This window comes from Pseudophryne corroboree, chromosome 7 (genome assembly GCF_028390025.1).
Source record: "Pseudophryne corroboree isolate aPseCor3 chromosome 7, aPseCor3.hap2, whole genome shotgun sequence".
Taxonomy (NCBI): Eukaryota; Metazoa; Chordata; class Amphibia; order Anura; family Myobatrachidae; genus Pseudophryne; species Pseudophryne corroboree.
In genome coordinates, this window is record NC_086450.1 from 17,564,876 (window position 1) to 17,584,192 (window position 19,317).

Here is a 19,317-nt window from a genome sequence, read left to right on the forward strand (position 1 = left end):
TTGTTGGGTGCATACAGGATAAACAGCGAGTCAGATTTTCTGACTCCAGCCGTCCTTGAAACATATATTTTCAGGGCCCTGACTACGTCCAGCAACTTGGAGTCCTCCAAGTCCCTAGTAGCCGCAGGTACCACAATAGGCTGGTTCAAGTGAAACGCTGAAACCACCTTAGGGAGAAATTGAGGACGAGTCCTCAATTCTGCCCTGTCCGTATGAAAAATTAGGTAAGGGCTTTTATAGGATAAAGCCGCCAATTCTGAGACACGCCTGGCTGAAGCCAGGGCCAACAGCATTACCACTTTCCATGTGAGATATTTTAAGTCCACAGTGGTGAGTGGTTCAAACCAATGTGATTTTAGGAACCCCAAATCTACATTGAGATCCCAAGGTGCCACTGGAGGCACAAAAGGAGGCTGTATATGCAGTACCCCCTTGACAAACGTCTGAACTTCAGGAACTGAAGCCAGTTCTTTCTGGAAGAAAATCGACAGGGCCGAAATTTGAACCTTAATGGACCCTAATTTTAGGCCCATAGACAGTCCTGTTTGCAGGAAATGCAGGAAACGACCCAGTTGAAATTCCTCTGTAGGGGCCTTCCTGGCCTCGCACCACGCAACATATTTACGCCAAATACGGTGATAATGCTGTACGGTTACATCCTTCCTGGCTTTGATCAGGGTAGGGATGACTTCATCCGGAATGCCTTTTTCCTTCAGGATCCGGCGTTCAACCGCCATGCCGTCAAACGCAGCCGCGGTAAGTCTTGGAACAGACAGGGTCCCTGCTGGAGCAGGTCCTTTCTTAGAGGTAGAGGCCACGGGTCCTCTGTGAGCATCTCTTGAAGTTCCGGGTACCAAGTCCTTCTTGGCCAATCCGGAGCCACGAGTATAGTCCTTACTCCTCTCCTTCTTATGATTCTCAGTACCTTGGGTATGAGAGGCAGAGGAGGGAACACATACACTGACTGGTACACCCACGGTGTTACCAGAGCGTCCACAGCTATTGCCTGAGGGTCCCTTGACCTGGCGCAATACCTGTCTAGTTTTTTGTTGAGGCGGGACGCCATGTCCACCTTTGGTTTTTCCCAACGGTTCACAATCATGTGGAAGACTTCTGGGTGAAGTCCCCACTCTCCCGGGTGGAGGTCGTGTCTGCTGAGGAAGTCTGCTTCCCAGTTGTCCACTCCCGGAATGAACACTGCTGACAGTGCTATCACATGATTTTCCGCCCAGCGAAGAATCCTTGCAACTTCTGCCATTGCCCTCCTGCTTCTTGTGCCGCCCTGTCTGTTTACGTGGGCGACTGCCGTGATGTTGTCTGACTGGATCAGCACCGGCTGACCTTGAAGCAGAGGTCTTGCTAGGCTTAGAGCATTGTAGATGGCCCTTAGCTCCAGGATATTTATGTGAAGTGATGTCTCCAGGCTTAACCACAAGCCCTGGAAATTTCTTCCTTGTGCGACTGCTCCCCAGCCTCTCAGGCTGGCATCCGTGGTCACCAGGACCCAGTCCTGAATGCCGAATCTGCGGCCCTCTAGAAGATGAGCACTCTGCAACCACCACAGGAGAGACACCCTTGTCCTTGGTGACAAGATTATCCGCTGATGCATCTGAAGATGCGACCCGGACCATTTGTCTAGCAGATCCCACTGGAAGGTTCTTGCGTGGAATCTGCCGAATGGGATTGCTTCGTAAGAAGCCACCATCTTTCCCAGGACCCTTGTGCATTGATGCACTGAGACTTGGCCTGGTTTTAGGAGATTTCTGACTAGTTCGGATAACTCCCTGGCTTTCTCCTCCGGGAGAAACACCTTTTTCTGGACTGTGTCAGGATCATCCCTAGGAATAGAAGTCGTGTCGTCGGGATCAGCTGCGATTTTGGAATATTGAGAATCCAACCGTGCTGGCGCAGCACTATCTGAGATAGTGCTACTCCGACTTCCAACTGTTCCCTGGATCTTGCCCTTATCAGGAGATCGTCCAAGTAAGGGATAACTAAAACTCCCTTCCTTCGAAGGAGTATCATCATTTCGGCCATTACCTTGGTAAAGACCCGGGGTGCCGTGGACAATCCAAACGGCAGCGTCTGAAACTGATAGTGACAGTTCTGTACCACAAACCTGAGGTACCCTTGGTGAGAAGGGTAAATTGGGACATGTAGGTAAGCATCTTTGATGTCCAGAGACACCATATAGTCCCCTTCTTCCAGGTTTGCAATCACTGCTCTGAGTGACTATCTTGAATTTGAACATTCTTTGTATGTAAGTGTTCAAGGATTTTAGGTTTAAAATTGGTCTCACCGAGCCGTCCGGCTTCGGTACCACAAATAGTGTGGAATAGTACCCCTTTCCCTGTTGTAGGAGGGGTACCTTGATTATCACCTGCTGGGAATATAGCTTGTGAATGGCTTCCAATACTGCCTCCCTGTCTGAGGGAGACGTCGGTAAAGCAGACTTTAGAAAACGGCGAGGGGGAGACGTCTCGAATTCCAATTTGTACCCCTGAGATACCACCTGAAGGATCCAGGGGTCCACTTGCGAGTGGGCCCACTGCGCACTGAACTTCTTGAGACGGGCCCCCACCGTGCCTGAGTCCGCTTGTAAAGCCCCAGCGTCATGCTGAGGACTTTGCGGAGGCGGGAGAGGGCTTTTGTTCCTGGGAACTGGCTGTTTGTTGCAGCCTTTTTCCTCTCCCTCTGCCACGGGGCAGAAATTAGGCGCCTTTTGCCCGCTTGCCCTTATGGGGCCGAAAGGACTGCGCCTGATAATACGGCGTCTTCTTAGGTTGAGAAGCTACCTGGGGTAAAAATGTGGATTTTCCAGCAGTTGCCGTGGCTACCAGGTCTGATAGACCTACCCCAAATAACTCCTCCCCCTTATAAGGCAATACTTCCATGTGCCTTTTAGAATCCGCATCACCTGACCACTGCCGCGTCCATAAACCTCTTCTTGCAGAAATGGACAGCGCGCTAACTCTTGATGCCAGTCGGCAAATATCCCTCTGTGCATCACGCATATATAGAAATGCATCCTTCAAATGCTCTATAGTCAGTAATATACTGTCCCTATCTAGGGTATCAATATTTTCAGTCAGGGAATCCGACCACGCCAGGCCCGCACTGCACATCCAGGCTGAGGCGATTGCTGGTCGCAGTATAACACCCGTGTGAGTGTATATACATTTTAGGATATTCTCCAGCTTTCTATCGGCAGGTTCCTTTAGGGCGGCCGTATCAGGAGAGGGTAGTGCTACCTGTTTAGACAAGCGTGTGAGCGCTTTATCCACCCTAGGGGGTGTTTCCCAACGTGCCCTATCCTCTGGCGGGAAAGGGTACGATGCCAATAACCTTTTAGGAATTATCAGTTTTTTATCGGGGGAAACCCACGCCACATCACACACTTCATTTAATTCCTCGGATACAGGAAAAACTACAGGCAGTTTTTTCTCACCAAACATAATACCCTTTTTAGTGGTACTTGTATTATCAGAGATATGCAATACATTTTTCATTGCTTCAATCATGTAACGTGTGGCCCTAGTGGAAGTCACGTTTGTCTCCTCATCATCGACATTGGAGTCAGTATCCGTGTCTGTGTCTGCCATTTGAGGTAACGGGCGTTTTAAAGCCCCTGATGACGTTTGAGACCCCTGGACAGGCACAAGCTGAGTAGCCGGCTGTCTCATGTCGTCAACTGTCTGTCGTAAAGAGCTGACACTGTCACGCAATTCCTTCCATAAGCTCATCCACTCAGGTGTCGGCTCCCTAGGGGGTGACAACTCTATAATAGGCAATTGCTCCGCCTCCATCTCATTTTCCTCCTCAAACATGTCGACACAATCGTACCGACACACCGCACACACACAGGGAATGCTCTGATAGAGGACAGGACCCCACTAGCCCTTTGGGGAGACAGAGGGAGAGTATGCCAGCACACACCAGAGCGCTATATATAGACAGGAATACCACTATAAAATGTGCTTTTCCCTTTATAGCTGCTGTTAGTATTAAAACTGCGCCAAATTAGTGCCCCCTTCTCTTTTTTACCCTTTTCTGTAGGGCAGGACTGCAGGGGAGAGTCAGGGAGACGTCCTTCCAGCGGAGCTGTGATGGAAAATGGCGCCCGTGTGCTGAGGAGATAGGCTCCGCCCCCTTCTCGGCGGCCTTTTCTCCCGCTTTTTGGTGAGTTCTGGCAGGGGTTAAAATACATCCATATAGCCCTGGGGGTTATATGTGGTGTATTTATGCCAGCCAAGGTGTTTACATTGCTGCTCAGGGCGCCCCCCCCTAGCGCCCTGCACCCTCAGTGACCGAAGTGTGAAGTGTGCCTGAGTAACAATGGCGCACAGCTGCAGTGCTGTGCGCTACCTTGTTGAAGACTGATGTCTTCTGCCGCCGATTTTTCCGGACCTCTTCTTGCTTCTGGCTCTGTAAGGGGGCCGGCGGCGCGGCTCTGGGACCGAGCTCCGAGGCTGGGCCTGTGTTCGGTCCCTCTGGAGCTAATGGTGTCCAGTAGCCTAAGAAGCCCAAGCTGGCTGCAAGCAGGCAGGTTCGCTTCTTCTCCCCTTAGTCCCTCGATGCAGTGAGCCTGTTGCCAGCAGGTCTCACTGAAAATAAAAAAACCTAAAACTAAACTTTCACTAAGAAGCTCAGGAGAGCCCCTAGTGTGCACCCTTCTCGGCCGGGCACAAAAATCTAACTGAGGCTTGGAGGAGGGTCATAGGGGGAGGAGCCAGTGCACACCAGGTAGTCCTAAAGCTTTACTTTTGTGCCCAGTCTCCTGCGGAGCCGCTATTCCCCATGGTCCTTACGGAGTTCCCAGCATCCACTAGGACGTCAGAGAAAAGAACTTCAGCTGTCAACCATTTAAGGACCACTCTTTTTAGTGGTTCAAATGGGGCAACTTGAAGAACCTTTAGGACTAAACTTAAGTCCCAAGGCACTGTAGGAGGAACAAAAGGAGGTTGAATCTGCGGCATTCCCTGGAAAAAAGTGTGCACATCCTGTAGGTTAGCAATTTCCCTTTTGGAACCATACAGTCAATGCTGACACTTGTCCTCTCAAGGAGCCACCTGCAGACCTTAGTCCATTCCTGCCTAAAAGGAATGCTGAGACTCTGAAATTCTGAAACCCAAGGTCAAATTTCCAGTCACTACACCACTGAATATAGGCTTGCCATATTCGACGGTCATGCAAGTTAAAGAAGGTTTCCTTACTCTAAGCATTTTTTTTTTAATTACCTGTTGTGAGATCCTCTTGCTTTCAGGATGGAAGCCTCAAGAGCCGCGCCATCAAAGACAGTTGATCCAAGTGCTAGTAATAGCAATGACCCCAAACCAGTAGATCTGGATGTTAAGCGAGTAGGAATGGAGCATCCATCGACATCCTCTGCAGATCTGTGTAACACTGCCTTCTGGACCAAGCCGGAGCTATTAGTATCACGGCACCCTTACTATGTCGTAACTTTCGCATCACCCTGGGTCACAGGATGATTGGTGGAAATACATAAGCCAGATGGAAATCCCATCTCACCGACAGGGCATCCACAAAGGTTGCTCTGGGATCATTTGTTCTTGACCCGCATGCGGAAACTTTGTTATTCTGACGGGACGCCATGAGATCTACCTCCGGAAACCCCCATTGTCTACCAGAGTTTGAAAGACTTTGGGGGCGTAAAGCCCATTCGTGCATGAATGGCGTGTCTACTGAAAAAAAGTGCTTCCCAGTTTAGGACTCACGGAATGAATACTGCGGACAAGGCTGGATAATAAAGTTCTGCCCACCTTGACGTGTAACTTACCTTCTTCATTGTATTTTGGCTGCAAGTTCCTCCCTGATGGTTGAGGTATGCTACTGCCATTACATTGTCCGAGCGGATTTGAACTGGTTTCCCCTGAAGGATGTTCTTTGCCTGAATAAGTGCCATATATATGGCCCGAAGTTCCAATATATTTATTGCCAGGCAACTTTCTTCCTTGGCCCACTACCGCTGGAACCAACTCCTTCCTGACACTGCTCCCCAGCCCTGAAGATTGGCATCCGTTGTCAAAGTTTACCAATCTGATATCCAAAGGAGTCTCCCTTTGTCCAGATAGGATGTATGTAGCCACCAGGCTATTGACCTCCTTACTTCCAGAGGAAGGACCATAATCTACGTTTTTATTGTCTGATGAAAACCACTCCACTTGGAAAGGATCAGACGTTGCAGATGTATCGAGTGGAACTGAGTATTCTCCATCATGTCGAATATCTACACCATCAATCCCATCACACGCATTGCTGCGTAAATGGATACCATTTGACTGTGTAGCAACTCCTGAATCCTTGAATGAATTTTGGATATTTTGTTCAGAGGTAAAATTACACTCTGAATACCCGAATCCAACACAGCCCCCAAGTGAGTCATCCTTTGTGACGGAACCAGAGACAATTTGCCCAATTTATGAGCCAATCATATAACTGCAAACAAGCTATTGTCTGTTGCAGATGACACTGAAGCCATTCCTGAGATTGTGCCAGGATTAATAAGTCGTTGAGGTATGGAAAAATCCCCTGCTGATGAAGATAAGATGCCATTACCACCACTATTCCCAGGTGGTCTCCCATCCAAGTACTAACCAGGCCCAACACTACATAGCTTCCAAGATCAGATGTGATTGGGCATGTCCAGTGTGGTGTAGCTGTAGATAGCTGTGGCCAGTTCAAATGGTAGGACCTGAACTGAAAAATTTTGCTGGAGGATAGCAACCTAAGATAGCGCTGATGAGACAAGGCTATAAGTACATGTAGGTAAGCCTCTTGGATATCCAGGAATACCATACAAACCTCCAGCTCCATGGCCAAAATAATGGAACATAAAGTCTCCATATGAACCCGAGGCACCCAAATGTATTAGTTCAGCACTTTGATATTGAGTATGGGCCGGAACGACTCATTTGGCTTCTGGACTAAAACCAGGTTGTAATAAACCCTGTACCCGTTGTGCAGGAGAAACTGGATTATTCCTCCTGACTGAAGCAACTGCTAAACTGCCTCTTGCAAAGCCCTGGCCTTCGTTTCCACTGAAGACGGGCTGGTACAAGAAACCTTTGAGGAGGGTGTTTCTTGAAAGCAAATGCATAACCGTGAAATACCACTTCTTGCACCCAAGCATCAGTGGTAGACTGCTACTAAATCTGCAAACTGAAGAAGTTGGCCTCCCACCCAGAGGTTCCCCAGGTGGAGGCCAGCACCATCAGATCAATGGCCTATCTTCTGATTTGGAGCCAGTCCTCTGGTAGTCCAATGCTTTTTAGTTTTACCAGACTTGGTTGGATTGGAACTGTTTGCCATCACCCTTTTTGTGTGGAAGGAAACTTCACTTTCTTGGAGTCTGCTTCTGACTCAAAAATACTGTTTAATTCTTTACCAAAAAGAATATCTCTAGTAAAAAAGGCAAAGACTCCAGAACCTTCCTGGATTCTGAGTTAGCTTCCATGTACGTCGCCAAACCACTCTGCGAGCTGCTACTGCTGAAGTTGATGCCTGAGAGGCAACTGTACCCATAACTAAGGCCGCTCCTGTTTGATATGTGCAATATGGGATTTTTGCTGTCTAGATGTCATTGAAAGATCCTCCTCCAATGCATCAGCCGAGGCTGCCACTGCTTTCGCCATCCAGGCTGAAGCCATATGGCTGGTCTTATGATTGCCCAAGACAAGGAAAACCTGTTGTTTTTTTTTAGAAAACCATTGACTCTCCTATCCGTGACATCATGTATTGATGTTGACTGCAGAGGTAATATAGATTTTCGCACCAATCTATTGTAATGCGTATCTACTTTGGGAGCCACCTCCCTTTTTAAACAGTCCCCAGCCGGAAGGAGATAATGGGAATTCCATTTCTTTGGAATTCTAAACTTCTTACTAGGCATAATCCAGGCCTCTTGCATAATGTTTGTCAGCTGTTCTGACTCAGTCCTAACTGTTTTGAAACGTTTAAACACAGGTGCCTTAGATTTTAACAAAGGCTCTGCTGCCTCCTCTAAGGATAGAATGGCTTTCATAGCACTAATTAACTCATGTATGTCCACTGAGCTGAGGCCTTCCTCCTCGTCTCTGTATGCAGACCCAGAGTGCGATGAGTCCTCATCCTCCGACGAATCCTCATCTGAAACGTGTAGACTGTGAAGATGTTGTTTCATGTCTATGTGATTTACTTACCACCGGCCTTCCAGCCTGTTTCTGTTGAAAAAGAGAAGAACAATTCCAGACGCGCTGTCACAGCTGCCAGCAAGGGATTGTCAGTCCCAATACAGAGTTTTTACAACAAAAGGCAATTAAGCCGGCGCTGGCTGTCTTTCCAATAATTAAAACAACTATGGATGATTGAAAAACACTTGTATTTATTAACTGACACTAATTAGTGAATAAAAACATGAATAAAATATAAAATTCACACAATCATATAAAATTAAGGGCATATATGGAGCTGAGAAAAAAAAAAAATTTTCAAATGTGCTGCTAATGAGTGTCCACTGAGGATCCCGGACTAGAACACTGGACAAAAGTTCCCTGGGGAAGAGAAATGGAATACAGCTGGTTTTACCCGTATGAGCGGAGGCTTCCAATTGCTTTTGAAAACAGCAAGCAAGCTGTATCACTTGTATTCAAGCTGGGTCTCTCCGATGAATGCTGTAATTGATATGTCCCACAGAGAACAATTCCAAGGCAGGTGTTCCAAAATAGATTGTCAAAAGTCCATATCTGGATCCTGTGATGAAGTGGAGCACTGGTGATGGTGGTGATGGCAGCTTTTTCACACTTAACGCGTTTCCCTAGGCACGGTCACCTAGCTTCATCAGAAGTAGAGCTCCCACTGATTCAGGGATCTATTTAAACCCTATTTAATCACCTGATGCCCAACAGGTGTGTAACAGGTGTGTAACAATAATGAGTAATCAATCATCCATAGTATTTATAAAAACTATAGTTTTGCAATTTCACTAATCCTATTTAATAGATAGAGAGATGTGTAGGAGGCAAACCCACAAAGAATGTATGTATATATATAATCTATAAACATAAATAAAGCTGAATAGGAAAGGTGTTAAAGGTCAGTACAGTCACATGACCTGATTCCGGACTCTGAGTTCTATAGATTTTCCATGTAAATCTCAGAAATCCCTATGTTATGTATATCCAAACCTGCAGACCTTACCAATGATATTAAGATCACTTTTATATATATGATAACCAAGTCTCGATGTTCCGTCCTGTGGCCCCGTGCAGCCCGGTCACGTGACCGGCAATGGCCAGCAAATGTGGCCTGGCGGAAGTAACTCGGTTGCTAGGCAACCCGTGTATACTCCGGCGTACGGTGTCCGGACCGGGATTGTCTAGTTGCTAAGCAACCCCAGTGAGCGTCGTCGCGATGCGCGACGACGTCACTCGCCTGTCATGTGACTCGCAGGGCGGGACCTCAAGGACGGAAAAGCGGGCATATCTTGCCCCACTGTGGGCATATAAGGAACAAAGACCACATATAAAAATCTTGAAAATGGGATACATAAATATATAAATCCTTGTTTTTAGCATATGGTAACACTTCCAATTATATTGAATACTCATAATTTCTAGTTCTGACGATCAGATATTATCTTCAGATCAAATGTTATATGAGATACATGAAATATTAATCAGATAATACTCATATACTAGAACTATATGAGACAGTTATACATAATGCAGATTCAATCGATAATATCTTTCGGATCTTCCTTAGATCTCCTCAGGATATATATTTTGATACAGGGCACACATAAGATAATAATAGTGCTAATGATAGCAATTAGTAATGCTTACTTGATAATAAATAAAATTTAGACATTAAAAATACATGATTTTTTTATATACATTTAAATGAAACCCAAAATGGGAGGGGGGGGGGGGGGGGAGGGAGCGGGAGGGGCGGAGACCAACATGGAAGAGAAAGGGGACGGTGCAAATGGATGGAGCTTTGTTTTTCTCACAGAACCTGTCATCTTCGCTATGATTGGGTGGCTATCCGGCCGTGGGGGGTCCTCTGTTAACAGAGGTGTCCCAAATATCCTTAGATGTCCCGGATATACGCACTACCCAGGCGTGCTGACAGGGAAAAACCACCGTCCCGTCCAGGTTGTGCGTGGATGCCTCCACGGCCGAACAGACCACACACAGGTGTCACAGAGTTGTCACCTGTACCAACCACAGACGACAGATGCTCAAATTTATTGAGAGATAAGAGTTCAACATGACATCTCCCAATGGTTTTATATTACTATATTTAATTCCATTGTCTCATTTAAACCAGTCGGGTGTACTGAACTGAACTGTAACATCCAATATATCTCTCTCTTACATAAGGTTGTATATCTATCTCTACCTCTCACAGTAGGTGCCACATGTTCTAAAGCTAGGATTGAAAGGCATCCAGGATCTTTCTGATGTGTGTTTAAGAAATGACGAGATACACTATGCTTGAGGAAGCCTTTAGCAATATTTCTTTTGTGTTCCATGAACCTGGTGCGTAGTTTCCTGGTGGTGCGACCTACATAATATAAGTGGCAACTACACCAAAGTAAATAGATGACATATGAGGAATCGCAATTCATAAATGATTTAATTAAATATACATCAGTTTTGTTCGGTAGATCGATAGATACTGTTTTTCTTGGTGTATGTGTACAAACTTGGCATTTATTCTTACCACAGTGGAAGAAGCCAAGTGGTTTCTTTGTCAACCATTCGGATCCTGACATATATTGCCTCTTTTTATCATCCTTATCTATTGTTTTCAAATGGCTGGGTGCCAAGAGAGTTTTTAGTGACCTATTCTTTCTATATATTATTTGTGGTACTTTAGGTAATGTATCTGTCAACATACGATCTTGTCTCAGGATTTTGAAATTTCTGTTTAGTATGTTGCGAATCTGTCCTGCACAACTGTTAAATTTGCATATAAATGCCGAACTTCTATCCATTTTTTCCCCATATTCTTCTTTCCTAGAATTGTATTGTAGGAGGCTATTTCTTTCCAAACTAGAGACCTCTATAAATGCCTTTTGTAGAAGGTTATCGGGATAACCACATTCCCTGAAAGATTTAAGTAAACTTTCTGCTTGTTCGACAAAAGTATCAAAATTGGAACAATTCCGCCTCAGGCGAATGAGTTGTCCCTTAGGGATGTTTTGTTTCCAGGGTCTAAAATGTGAGCTCGTGAAGTGTAAATAAGAATTGGTGTTTGTTTTTTTATTAAATGTGGATGTGATTATTTTGTTATCAATAATCTCAAGGTTTACATCCAAAAAATTAATTTTGGAAGTGTGAAAAATGGAAGTAAAAGAAAGATTATATTCATTACAGGAAAGGGACTGAATAAATTGTGTCGCAGAATTAAGGTCCCCATCCCAAATAATAAATAGATCATCAATATAGCGCCCATAGAGGACCAGGTTCTTCGCCCAGCCACCATCCCACACATGGGTTTGTTCGAACTCCCCCATGTATAGGTTGGCATAGCTGGGCGCGAACCTGGTCCCCATGGCTGTGCCCATCACCTGTAAATAAAATGCACCGAGAAACAAAAAATAATTATGTGAAAGGATAAAGGAAATGGACGTGATAAGGAATGATTTTTGTTCCTCACTGAGGTCATCATCGGAGTCCAATCTCCTTTTAATAACCTCACACCCCAACTTATGAGGGATGTTTGTGTACAAAGCAGAAACATCTAAAGTGAGAAAAGCATAAGAGTCTCTCCATGTAATGGTGTTAATTAAATTCAAAAAATGTGTAGTGTCTTTGATATGAGACCTCAGTGAGGACACTCGAGATTGTAAAAAAGAATCAACATAAAATGAGAGGTTGGAAGTCAAAGAGTCAATGCCAGAAATAATAGGTCTCCCGGGAGGTGCAGTGATGGATTTGTGAATTTTAGGAAGATAATAGAAAACAGGAATGTGAGGATGTGCAGAGTATAAAAAATTATATGTATCTCAGCTCCATATATGCCCTTAATTTTATATGATTGTGTGAATTTTATATTTTATTCATGTTTTTATTCACTAATTAGTGTCAGTTAATAAATACAAGTGTTTTTCAATCATCCATAGTTGTTTTAATTATTGGAAAGACAGCCAGCGCCGGCTTAATTGCCTTCTGTTTCTGTTGAAAGGCTGCCACTTCCCCTGGTGGATGTAATAACCCCAGGTGGAATGTTGCATGTAAGGGTTAATAGTGTAACTTATCCTGGTATAGAAGCTGGCATTATCCGCTCAGCTATACTGGATAATGTTTGTGCAAAAGTAGCCAATGGGGGTTCAACTTGAACCTGTGTCTGCCTTGGATTATTCAAGAGGCTTTGGTGAAAACTAAAAAAAGTTTGCACACAATCCATTTTGAACCAGAACCTGAGAGGTTAACTCAGATATGCAAAACAACATGACATGAGTGTTGGTACTGCTGTGGAGAGTGCATTTTCCTCACCCTTGCCGCTCTTAGACATGATAAATAAATCACACAACTGTACAGTGTTAACTACACAATTTATGACTTTAATCACTTTAAAATTTGTTAAAAAGTGACCTACAATCTGACCTCACCCTGCTTTGCACCAGCATTGAGGATCAGATTACAAAGAAAACTGACAGAATTATAGTAAAGTCAGCAAACACACTAGCAATCAGTCACAGGTTATACATTAGTACAATAAGCAATATGAGCACATAATCAACTACAGATACATTTCAAGTATGTAGGAGAAACATATTACTGCATCACCTTATATAGGAGTTTTAAACATATTCAGTCGCACAGCGAGAGAAAACAGCAGCAATAATGATCAAACTCATATGCATCAGGCACTTATCCAACTATTCGTACTCAAAGGTAGAGACTTAGTGCTGTATCACCCGGCTCAGGTGAGTAAGATACAAGGAGACTTTATCCCGCTTCCAGGATCGATTAATGCGAATGCTGAGTGGATCCAGGCGCTAATAGTGAATACACTCGCCCTGTGAACCTGCAGTGAACACAGACGCCCAAGTGAACACACTGACGCACCAGTCACACAGACCCCTATGCTGCAACAGGGTCATTTTAGTTACACAGTGTCTCAGACAGAAGCGGAAAATTAGTTCATGGCAGGAAACTCGGAGGAAACTGGTCATGAACAGGGGGGAGGGGCGACAAGGGGAGCGTCTTACTCCCCACTGCTGACATCAACCCCAGGGATCGCAGCCTCATACTACCCCCCTGGAGCCAATGATCCCTAGTCTCCTCCCGAAACAGTGCGGCTGTGTCCGTGTTCCCCCTCTAAGCGGAACCGATGCCTTACCTTCTCCCCGTGCTCCGGCCACAGCCTGGTAACGTCTGTTGGACCTGCTAGTATATCCGACACAGACGCCCGCCGAAAAATAGCACTGTACACGTGGGTATGCGTTGTTGCAACCCGGCAGGGAGTTGTTGGAACGACTCTTGCTAAGGTACGTATAAGACGCTGTTTAGAAAGAACACTCAGAAAAAATAGTAAGACTATAAAAATAAAATAGAAAAAGCTTATGGCTGCTAAAAATGCAGCAGCCCATTGACCATGGTCCGGCTCCTGCCGCACCAAACAAAAAACTGATTTGCATGAGCCAGGAATATATGGACGGGCCCGTTGCATGCTGGGAGGCTGAAAGCTTTGACAGATTGGTGCAAATCCGCTGTCGCGTCATCATATCCCAATGTTATCCTGTGGACCCTACCGGAGAAAAGCATCTTTATGGACCCACATGCACCAAGAGCCTGGAAGCTCCGCAAGAGTTCCCCGACAAAATGAAGCTTACCTTGTAAGTTTGTCATGCAGATAACAGTCAGCAGTAGAGTCACATCCTTTCTTCCACACCATTGGCATAACAAAATCAGACACTTTTGCTTCTTGTTGCTCCAGCTCCACAGAATTTGAACACCCACGTTGAAGCATATGTGAGGCACATATGTCCTGGCCACCAATGTTAACTCCAAAATAGATTTGATACGTTTTGCTCACAAATGGAGTGACTTCTGACTGCTGGTCGGACATGGTGACTGGAGCACAGATGTAGCAACAAAACTTGTTGGGGCGATTCTTGCACTTTTATACTCATTTTGTAAGGGCTCAGCCAGACTACCAGGAACACCAAAGTGCAATATACAGTACCAGCACACCTTATTTTTGAATGTGGTATGGAAGGTAGATAGTGTCTGGGTCGACAATAACTAGGTCGACAGGGTCTCTAGGTCGACATATTCTAGGTCGACAGGTCAAAAGGTCGACATGAGTTTATGTTTTTTTGGTGTCGTTTTCTTCGTAGAGTGACCAGAAACCCCAATTAGTGCACCGTGTCCGAAGGTGCCGAGCGAGATTACCGTTCCAGCCGTAGTCCACGTGGATCGAAGTATGAAAAGTGTGAAAAACTCATGTCGACCTTCTGACCTGTCGACCTAGAACATGTCAACCTAGAAACCCAGTCGACCTAGAAACCCTGTCGACCAATAGTGGTTGACCTAGACACTGTCGACCTACAGACCGGATCCCCTTATTCCCTCCTTTTCCCTGTACAGGGTTAGCAGTTATTGCCACAGCAACTTCCTAATCTCAAGGAGCAAGAAGATCAATGTCAGGATGTGAATATGCTTGTGGTCTATTGCTGGTGCCTTGAATTGTCCGCATTCCTGTCGGATCAGCTCCCACCAAGATAGAGGAAAGCAAAGGCTGTGCACTCCGCAGCAGCAATGGAGGTTTGGAAATCCGGGTTATCCAGGTTTCCCAGAGTCTGCTGGGAATTATCATCAGAGAACAGGAAGAGTTTAAAACTTTAATCCCTTATCCAAAACCCCACATTTCTGGGTCCTCTACTGAGATAATGACATGTATTATACATATGGTCTTTAAATATGTATATGTATAAATAATATATATAATATTTATGTCACTATCTCAGTAGGGGACCCAAAAATGTGGAATTTTGGATAAGGGATACTCAACCTGTATACTGTACAGTTGATGCACATGTAAGTCAGCTTTGAAGCGATAAATGCTATAATAACTTTTTTATGCTTGAGAGAGCAAAAACAACCCGACCTGATTGAACCGAAGGAGTTATATTTTTGAATTCACCATGCACTAAATATAAAAGAACACCTATAAAACCCTTAACCACAAAAATGACGCAGACCAATGTTATTTATGGTCATTGCGATAGGTAAAAGCACTACTGCTGGCTGCCAATAAGGAACTAATGTGGAAAACAGAAGCACAACACGTACACCACCGAATAACTGCCATAAGAATGACAGACGAGCAGAGATTACCGCACTTCATTTCATTTTTATTTTTTTTCGGAACTTCTCAATAAGAATATATTGGACTACGGATGCTGTGGAAAAAAATATGTTGATTCTCTAGGGCACAGCGATTCCAGAAAGTTTGGGAATCACTGGTCTGTGCAGCTGTTGTATTAAATTGCTTATCCCCAGGAGATTACATGAAATAAACCATATATTTTATTAGACACAAGACAGGATTTTGCATCAAACCAATGCAGTTACTATTGAGAAGATGCACATGTGACACGGGATCCGGTTTCTAGGTCGACAGTAACTAGGTCGACAATGTTTAGGTTGACCAGTAGTGGTTGACAGTAACTAGGTCGACATGTTCTAGGTCGACAGGTCAAAAAATGTCGACTGAGTTTTTCACTTTTTTTCTTTTCTTTTTTTATCCTTTTCATACTTAACAATCCACGCGGACTACAATTGGGAATAGTAACCTGAAGCATGGCAAGCGAAGCGAGCCATGCGAGGGGACACGGTGCACTAATTGGGGTTCCCGGTCACTGTATGACACCGAAAAAACATTAAAAACTCATGTCAACCTTTTGACCTGTCGACCTGAAGACCCTGTCGACCTAGTACTGTTACTAGACACTGTCAACCCACGAACCACACCCATGTGACACAGCAGTTGAGTTAATAAAGTAACTAGCCCAAGGGGGGCATCCAATTAGCCACAATAACGTGACCTGTGATCGCGACTAATGTTATCGCACCTATCTCCCAAAAAAATCGGCTAATCGCAGCCAACGCACTCCTGTGTATCGCACCTATCCTACTCCAACATGGCGATAATGGGATTGGTGCGATAATTCTTGCCGGCAAAAGCAGAGATAAGTATAAGAAAAAAATGGGGAAATCTGTCTGTACCCCCAAAAAGGCCAAAATAATATAGGAAAACATTCTAGAAGTTTATTAGTGGCCAGAACAAAACTATTTGGTGTAAATACATTGGGTCAGATTACGGTTATATGCATTGTTTTTTAAAATGTGTATTTATTTATTTTTTTAAAGCAACTTTTTTCCTGCAAAATAATTGCCCTCTTTAATTTTGGGGTACATAAAAATGGGTATAAGTATATATTTGGGCCACTTTAAGGGAAAACAGACCGATTACTCCCACCTGCAAGCCTAAAAACACTTGTCCTACTCATAAAGCACCCCAATATACCTGTCTCATACCTTGTACCCCACTTTGCATTTTTTTTACCCCAAAAATGACATGTTATTACTGTCTATTTAAAAACTTCTAAGAGCCTAATTAGTCATTCGAGGGGGCAGAGCTTCTGAACCAAATCCCGCCATTTCTAGCATAAAATAGGGATTTTGCACTACCTATCCAATACTCAGAGATGGTTAAGAGAAATCCGTGATAAACCCTATGGAGACTTATCGCCGATAGCGTTTTGCTGCTAATAGGATACCAAATTGTCGCAAATGTGATAATTTATTGTACCCCCCTAATGCCGCTTTCAGATAGCAAATGCCGGATCCCACCCAGGAAGAGAAACGTGTCCTTACCGGGTGGGATCCGGCATTTGTTCTGCTTTGGTGGCTTTCTGACCCGGCAATATACCGGGTCGGTTGCCATAGCAGCGGGGGTGGGGGGGGCAGCAGCAGCAGGGGGTGGAGCCGGCGCTGGGAGATAAGCTCATCTCCTGCGCCGCCTCTCCCTATGCTGTGAATGGGAGCCGTGTCGCATCGGAACGGCTCCCATTCACACTGCACCTGACCCGGTATTCAACCCGGTAATAACCCTTCTTTTTTACCGGGTTGAATTACCGGGTCAGGCGACCCGCTAATTGGGCCAAAGTGCTTTCACATCGCACACTGACCCGTTTCGACACTGCAATATACCGTGTCGATACCGGGTTATTTGTGTGATGTGAAAGGGGTATAAAAGAGATGTAGCTGAAATGGAAATTTTTATAGGAAAAAACAAACAAGAAACAAACAAAACAAAACAAATAAAGGTGCCAAGTTGTAGCGTAGAAAACAGCTCCCAGTTTAAAGGCGTTGGTTACGGGATGCCGTCAGCCGCCAATGTAACTACATCCCGTTTAAAGAACCACTGAATAGCTCCTGTGAAACACTGTAACATGATATATAGGCTACACCAAAATTGTTGCAAGACAAGGAGCATAAAAAGTTATCCAAGATGTTCCGTTTTACCTGGATCCCTCTGTGGACACGTATCACGTACAGCCCGTACATGGCGCGGTCTCTAATATCTGACTAACCTGAGCTGGCCGAGGACCTTCGCTCTCCCAGTAACTGCTTCTTATACTGCACTGGAAACTTTATAGACTGTAACGATGGCGAGTGATGCGGACTGGACCAGGTGTTCCTTATTGCGTGGTCACCAGGACCGGACTCCGATCGGTCCGCTGCAGATACTGTTCTGACCTCATCTGAAAGAAAGGAGCAGTTATTGCAGGATTCCGCACGTGTCATGCAGGCAATTTACTAACGTTCCACAATAAGTACCGAGCTCGTCACACAGACTGGACTCAAACGCCGTCACTACGTGCTGGGGCAACGGAACCTGCCGCAACCGAACATAGAGGAAGATAATATACAGAAATAGGACATATACTAGCATAAACGTTCAGTTCTATAATGCTACACTGGGGATCACTTTGACAGACTCGCTGGGTGATGGCGTGTTAGATTTACTTCCCTTAAAGTATCTACTCAAGATGAAGACAGAGTAAGGGGCCGCAGAGTGAGCGAGGGGCCGCAGAGTGAGCGAGGGGCCGCAGAGTGAGCGAGCGGCCGCAGACTGAGCGAGCGGCCGCAGACTGAGCGAGGGGCCGCAGACTGAGCGAGGGGCCGCAGACTGAGCGAGGGGCCGCAGACTGAGCGAGCGGCCGCAGACTGAGCGAGGGGCCGCAGACTGAGCGAGGGGCCGCAGACTGAGCGAGGGGCCGCAGACTGAGCGAGGGGCCGCAGACTGAGCGAGGGGCCGCAGACTGAGCGAGGGGCCGCAGACTGAGCGAGCGGCCGCAGACTGAGCGAGGGGCCGCAGACTGAGCGAGGGGCCGCAGACTGAGCGAGGGGCCGCAGACAGAGATCAAAATCAATTTTTTATTTTAGTGATAGAATCATCACTCATCTCGTTTGTGCATTTATCAGCAAAAATCAGATTTTCACCTCTTGTGTTTATGTACTGTACGGTTATAGCTGGTCACCAGTAACACCGTGACAACCAGGCTCCTAGTACAGCATAGCTGCTATTACAGCTTGGATGCTCATTGCTTAGTGCCGCGGGAGCTGCTGGGAGTTGTAGTCCCGCTCTGTGTTTCTGGCTCTGTAAATAGGGTGAAAGGTGTATTCGTCTTAAACTACTGCAGAACTTCTCTGTGTGACATTCCCAGGAACGGCGGAGCCGGAGACGATGTAGAAATAAAGATTACGCACATGATCAGGAACCACTAACAGACCTATTGTGAAGACAACAGATTTCTCTCCAATTTTACATGTTACTCATCATCCTAAGCAGCGCATCGTATCAGTGTACGTACTGCGCCACCGCCGGCATCTTACCTTTGCTAAAACGAAAAAGATTTACAAAGGAGCTGTAGGCCGACTTAAAGGGGGGGTCGTCTTGATCAGGAGTCAAAGGCTTAAAGTGGGTGAGATGGGAAGGGCTGCTGGGAGACCTGGGCAGGTCGCTGCCGGATTCCAGGGTGGGCGAGGACTTGTCATCCGTGGCCATCTCATGAGACCTGAGGGGAAGAGGACGAGAAGTATAAGCGAACACAAACTATTACACTCATAGAGGGAGTTACGGTAACACAAGCATTGGGCATTGCTGATCCAACCAACAGTAATAACATCTGAAATACATCTACAGCACGTAATAAGACCGGGACAGTAATATTCAGGAACGAGGCGGGAGAAATGACATACACAGTGAAGATGAAAAGGGGAAACGCACCATCAA

At 45.5% G+C, this 19,317-nt stretch overlaps 1 protein-coding gene across 4 annotated transcripts in view; it reads right to left on the minus strand.

Moving 5' to 3' along the window:
- Positions 1 to 19,096, minus strand: part of PIKFYVE (phosphoinositide kinase, FYVE-type zinc finger containing) — a 290,094-nt gene extending 270,998 nt beyond the window's left edge. For all 4 annotated transcript variants that reach the window (XM_063932710.1, XM_063932709.1, XM_063932708.1 and 1 more), the window contains exons 1-2: positions 18,918 to 19,096; positions 17,612 to 17,782 (exon numbers count right to left, since the gene is read on the minus strand). In XM_063932710.1, the coding sequence (XP_063788780.1) occupies positions 17,612 to 17,782; positions 18,918 to 19,089 (343 nt within the window). In that variant the 5' untranslated portion in view covers positions 19,090 to 19,096. The remainder of the gene's footprint in view (positions 1 to 17,611; positions 17,783 to 18,917) is intronic.
- Positions 19,097 to 19,317: the final 221 nt, after the last annotated feature.